The sequence below is a fragment of the Sander lucioperca genome, chromosome 9 (assembly GCF_008315115.2).
Source record: "Sander lucioperca isolate FBNREF2018 chromosome 9, SLUC_FBN_1.2, whole genome shotgun sequence".
In the NCBI taxonomy this organism is placed as follows: Eukaryota; Metazoa; Chordata; class Actinopteri; order Perciformes; family Percidae; genus Sander; species Sander lucioperca.
The window spans coordinates 2,914,394-2,920,474 of NC_050181.1; the positions used below are offsets into that span (position 1 = coordinate 2,914,394).

General features: G+C 41.7%; 1 protein-coding gene across 6 annotated transcripts; it reads left to right on the forward strand.

Annotated features, from left to right (window-relative positions):
* LOC116045794 (histone-binding protein N1/N2-like) lies at positions 1–4,817 on the forward strand. 6 transcript variants are annotated; one of them, XM_036005600.1, is made up of 14 exons: positions 1–128; positions 263–373; positions 1,090–1,170; positions 1,311–1,411; positions 1,543–1,875; positions 1,977–2,065; positions 2,160–2,245; positions 2,333–2,406; positions 2,955–3,143; positions 3,240–3,382; positions 3,892–3,963; positions 4,114–4,206; positions 4,314–4,441; positions 4,642–4,817. In XM_036005600.1, exons 2-14 carry the CDS (start codon positions 273–275, stop codon positions 4,646–4,648), a joined length of 1,497 nt encoding a protein of 498 aa, XP_035861493.1. In that variant the 5' UTR covers positions 1–128; positions 263–272; the 3' UTR covers positions 4,649–4,817. The 6 variants fall into 6 exon arrangements, with proteins under 6 accessions (XP_035861493.1, XP_035861496.1, XP_035861497.1 ...); XM_036005603.1 differs by having other exon boundaries at positions 1,980–2,065; XM_036005604.1 differs by having other exon boundaries at positions 1,986–2,065.
* The last annotated feature ends 1,264 nt before the right edge of the window (positions 4,818–6,081 follow it).

Sequence of the window (6,081 nt, forward strand, 5' to 3'; positions counted from 1 at the left end):
CCCGGAAATTGACCGGAAAGGGCAAGAATATTTCGCGCCAAATTGAAACAACGGAGCAGTCAGTGTGAGTGGCAGGAGGGACGACCTAAGACACAAATCAACATTTCGGTCGTCATTTCTCGGACAAGGTATGTAATTTGTCAATGTAAGACTTGCTGTGCTTTCACATAGAATACATATTTACGGGCCCAACTTGTGTATGGGTTCGGCTTTGCTTTTGGTTTGTAAAGTCAAGATGATAAGTCTTTTTCTTTGTGTCCAGTTTAGCTAACATGGAGGAGGCCAACAAACTAATCGGCACGGGCAAGAAGCACCTGGTGATGGGGAAGGTGGTGGAGGCAGTGAGCGCCCTGCAGGAGGCCTGCGGCATGCTGTGAGTTAGCTGAAGTTATCAGACAACAGTAACTACTGAAGCATCAAACAGCTGCAGCTAAAAGGCTTTCAACTACTTTAAATAACCAGATCAAAGTCAGCAGTGCGGCGACACGCTTAAATTCACGACTTTGTTAAAAATGTGTTTTTTAAAGCTTGTATGAACATGGAAATGTGGAAACTAGCGAACACAAGTTATGTCAAGCCCCAATATTAATCCTTAAAGTAAAGCGGAGTAAGTGGAATATTCTGCATTTGATCAAAAACAACGAGGCACATAGGTGTTTGCAGTTGCAGGTTGATTTTTCACAGGTGTGCAGATTAATTTGGGGAGAACATTAGTCTGTAACCAGGAGAAGGTAGCTGTATAGCAGGTCTTATAGGATGCAGAGTTGTCTATTTATATAAATGTATCATGGAGAAGTCAAAGAAGAGTGTTACACACTAGCCACTCTTAAGGATTAAAAATAGTAATTCTATATATCTAAACTTTACTCACTAACTTGTATGAAAGTCTTGTTACATCCGGGCTTGTAACAGTAACTACAGAACTTTGAGCATTTCCTGCTGTTTGTAATGGAAGTTCAAGGTGTATTTCGCAAATGAAAAAACATTATGCAGCTGTGTTTTGCATATGAAAAGACCAGTGTGGCAGCCATGTGTGCTTTTATACTGATTATAACCTGACATTGCATCTTAATTTTTCTTTTACTTCAGAGCTAAAAAGTATGGAGACACAGCAGACGAGTGTGGAGAGGCTTTCTTCTGGTGTGGTAAAGCGCTGCTGGATTTGGCACGGTAAACTCATCAGTCTTAAGTCTATTGTTTATAGGAATAGGATTATAGCCTACTTTAGGCTTGTGCTAGGCTATGCAGGTCTATTTATTTCATTTAAGAAACTTGTGAAAATGCAGACCTAACTGACATCGTTGTTGTAGGATGGAGAACTCTGTCCTAGGTAATGCTCTGGAAGGAGTACCGGAGGATGATGAAGATAAACCCAAGGACTCCAATGTTGACAGCACAGAAAACATTGATGGTGAGGGAATAATGTAACATAAAAAAATGCATCTTTCTATTCTGGCTTATTTTTGTGCTGGTTGACCAGTGATTTTTATGATGGAAGCTGTTTACGCTGCTCATCTTAACTGTCCTCTCTAACTTCAACAGAAAAGACTAGAGATGAGCTGAGAGTTCAGGTGTACGACGCCATGGCAGAAAAAAAAAATGAAGACAAGGTTGAAGAGAAGAAGGCTGAAGACCAAGAGAAGAAGGCTGAAGACCAAGAGAAGAAGGCTGAAGACCAAGAGAAGAAGGCTGAAGACCAAGAGAAGAAGGGTGACGTAGAAAAGGCTGAGGGTTGTGATGAGCAACAGAACAGTAAAAAGAAAGATGAGGAAAAGAACAGCGAGGTTAATGGAAGCAAATCTGAAAGTAAAGACAAGGTAGAAAACGACATGGAAGCCCAGAAAGAATCTGGAGATAAGGAAGAGAAAACAGAAGGTGACTTTTCCTTTCTGTTCTTTAACTACAGATCATGATTGCAAATAGCTTTCTGATGGTTGTAATATCTTCCCTGATTTATCTAAACACTCATCTTTCAGATGATGATGATGATGAGGAGGAGGAAGAAGACTGTGATGTAGAAATGGAGGTCGATGCAGAAGAGCAAGGAGATGGCGCTGCTGAGAAGGTACTTGACCCAATCGGCTCAAGTACACCTCAAAATGGCTCGGCTGAATGTGTGATTGAAGTCTGATTGTTATGTCTGTGTTCATGTGTTTCAGGACAGTGATGATGATGAGGAGGAGGAGGTGGGAAACCTGCAGCTTGCGTGGGAGATGTTGGAAGTAGCTAAAGTCATCTACAAAAGGTAATGGAAACAGCGGTTGTGTACCGAGCCAATTTTTGCGAGGATCGGAGTTTGATGGTCACCGTTTTTCCTTTTCATTTTTAAAAGGAAAGAGGCTAAGGAGGATCAACTCATGGCAGCCCAGACTCACTTGAAACTGGGCGAAGTTTCTTCTGAATCAGGTACTAACAAATCACTCAACGAATCTCCAGCTTTGCGCATTTTATTGTTGTTGTGAACCCTATACATGTCCGAGGGGCAGCTTGAGGTGGAGTCAGTTGATTTTTGTAGGGCTGAAAATATTTCTGATCGACAGAAAAATGCCAAACATTTGCTGGTTCTAGCAATCGCGTGAGGATTTGCTGCTTTTCTCTTTAATATTGCTGTAAATTCAATAACCGTTGGAGGCACAAAACATGCAGTTTTTATGGAGATTGCCTGGCGTCTGGAGAGCAGTGACGGGCATTTTCATTATATTGCCCACTGTCTGAAATTGTGCAGGGATAGACGTGCTTAGCTGGAACGTTCATATGAAAGCATACATACTATGGATTTCTACCACACAAATTTATATTTAACAGATGAATCGATGAACAGACTTTTGTTTGGACCCTAAATTCTTGACTGTACAGTAACTGAGCAAAACGACATGACGCAAACCAGTTTTCCACCTGAACCTGCCCTTATTTCCTTGAGAAATGTGTCTTCAGTTGCCGCCTCTCTCTTCCAGGAAATTACACGCAGGCGTTAGAGGATTTCCAGGAGTGTCTGAAGCTGCAGGTGAAGCACCTGGACTCAGACAGCCGTCTGCTTGCTGAGACTCACTACCAGCTAGGTCTGACCTACAGCTTGGATCTCCAGTACAGCCAGGCCATCGAGGAGCTGAAGAGCTCCATCTCTGTCATCAGGAGCAGGCTGGGTAAGCGGGGAGGGTTTCCACACTGTCAATGTAGCAACAGGTATGATCAGTGCCTTGAAGTTGTTTGGATGCAAACATTCCCACCCTGTCTGGCAGACAAACTGCAGGAGCTGCTGGACAAGGCTGAGGGCCCAGAGGCGCTGCCAGATGAGAGGAAGGAGATGGAGGAGCTGAAGACTCTGCTGCCAGAGATCCAGGACAAGGTGGAGGACGCCACAGAGGGTCTGAAGAGTGCACTGGTGAGTTGGGGATGGGCTTGCTTTAATTCCGATGTCAAGAGGCGTGGATTGTAATGTCGCTACATAACAATCAGAGCGGCATATCAGACATTTATTAATGATCGTTTTGTGTTCACATCTATCAAATGCACAAAATTGCATTGTGGGATTAGTTAGCCAAATTTGCATACATGCTGTGGCCACAAAATAATGGGAGGCAAATGTAGTGGGTAGTAATGGGAAAGAGCCCCTGTTTTATTGCTCGCTGCCACTCTCTCTGCTGTGGCTGACACCGTCTTTACACCAAGGTCTCAACTGGTGTTGTACAAGGACTTGGCACTGGGGCTGTCATGTCATCAGCCCCAAGGAGGGAATCACTGGGCCTTGGTTTTTTTCGCCGTCTTTTCTTGTATATAAGATCACATGATGTATTCGACTCAAACTTTAGACCTCATTTGAGACTCACGGGTTAAACCAACAAGAGCAACTGTATAGAAGCTTGATTCTAACTTAATTTAATGTACCGTCAGGACGGAGGCTCTACTTCCTCTGCATTCCCTGGCTCCACTGTGCAGAATGGGGACTCCTCATCCAGCTCAAAGGTAACTTCTGCAGTGAATACTGAAGAAATTATTCATACTGGTTATGGGGTGTGTGTATAGGAATATTGTATTTCCTACACGAGTGATTTGATTGGCTTAATTATTTACTCTTGCTGAGTGCTGACGTGAAGCGGTCTGTCCTCTACCTAGATTAACAGCACGTCAACCAACGAAGTCAGCTCTACCAACGAACAAGCCTCCACAACTCCAGTCTCTAACATCTCCCACCTGGTCAGGAAGAAGGTCAGGGAGCTAGATGTCTTGTTGGAATCTAAATATTAAGAAATGATTTGCACAGATCTGTTGCACAGCAGTATTGTTTAATTTGAGCGAATCTGTCTAAATTTCAGAGGAAACCAGAGGAGAGTCCAGTGAAGGAGGGCGTTAAGAAGGTGAAGCAGAATGACGGTCAGACCAACGGTGTTCACAAAGCCAACGGAGACACTAATGGACACACAGACAGTACGGAAGTCAAGAGGTAAGAGACGGTGTTGGCGGACATCGTCACGGCACCAACCTGGCCACAATAGCATTTTTAATGGTGCTTTAACCATTTATAGCTCAGAACAAGTGCTAGAAAGCGGATCGCCGAAACTCCAGGGCCTGATAAATCAGGGTATTGGTGTACAGCGTTGTTTTCTGCAGTTGAGTCTAACTCAAACTCCTCTTCCTTTCCAGTCAGTGAAGCTGGACTCCATCCTGGTTTGACTCCACCCATGAAGACATTCACCAACATGCAGAGCCCTTACTGTCACTACACTTGTTTGCTATGTGTATCTTTTTCTATACCTGTTGTGATGTTTATTCATATATGTAACCCATACAGTTTAATAAAGAATATTTGATAAACCTTGTTTAATCGATTTTATTTTTTTATATGAAGGAATTGCTCACTTCACTGTGGAACTTTAGCATATCACACCAAGTAATATGAGTGACAAAACTATTTTCAAAGCTGAACTACAACCTTGTATTGTCTTGATCCATTCGTTAAAATGCATTTGCCTTACAGCATTATGTAAAAGTGATGCTGTTATCACAGATCGATACTTTGTCATATGTGGGGATTAGGTTTGTCAAATATTGTGCTGACCGACTTGTATTCTTTCAAGTAATTCAAAATAGATATTTTGACTTGTTAAAGCACAGCAATGGCACTGTCGGTATCCCATTGAACCAGCATGCACATGCTGTAAGCAGGGCCTTGGAACCAACTCTAAAATGGAAAGCAGCCTTTTGATTCAGGGTGATCACCTGTGCTTCTCCTGCAATGGCGAGCTAGATTGTATGCTGTGAAAGGTCAACTTTTGCTTTGTATTTTGTCACTTTTAGACACTTCCACTTTTTTCTAAGGATGTCTGGGATGGACAGAAGTTTGTAAAACAAGCAAACCGAGAACTGATTTTTACTTGTAATTACATTAGTTGTGTTGATAGACTAGTTAAACATTTCTTTAAATATTTCTTTGCTGTATCAACCTTGGGACACAAAGTATTTTTCGTGTATGCTTAAAGACCGATCATTTAGACAATCTTTAACAGAGCTAAACCAAAGACAGCTCAACTTGTCATAGAATTACAGGTGTAGATAGTTATTCAGGGCCCTGTATTGTACATGCTGGTGTACCAAGACACCATACAGTACATGGAATTGAGCTAATCGTATAAGTAAACACTTGTGCTTTTGGTTCTATGACAAGTCAAAATGTCTGTTTAGAAGGCAGAAAAAATAATGTACACTTGTCTACATATTAGTAAAAACTAAAATTTGTATGTCCCATTTCTTTAAGTAACTTGTTTCCCCTTACACCATAATTAACAGCTTTTTAAAATAAAATAGCTGAAAATCAGCATTGCCTCCTTACCTTTAAAACATTTAATTTAAAACCCAATTTGTTAATGCATTTTGCTTGTGCATAAATATTTTAAATAACTGACTTAATTCCAAAACTGAGCCAAATGTCTCTTTAAAACTACAACCCCCCCCTTGTAGCAAGTCAAAACAGACACCAGTTCTATTCAGCACTAATAAAAAAACATTTGCGTGGGAAACTACAGCTGCATTTGTTGTTCTTGGCAGGAGAGAACACAGCGGCATCTTTATAAAGTGCTGCATTTT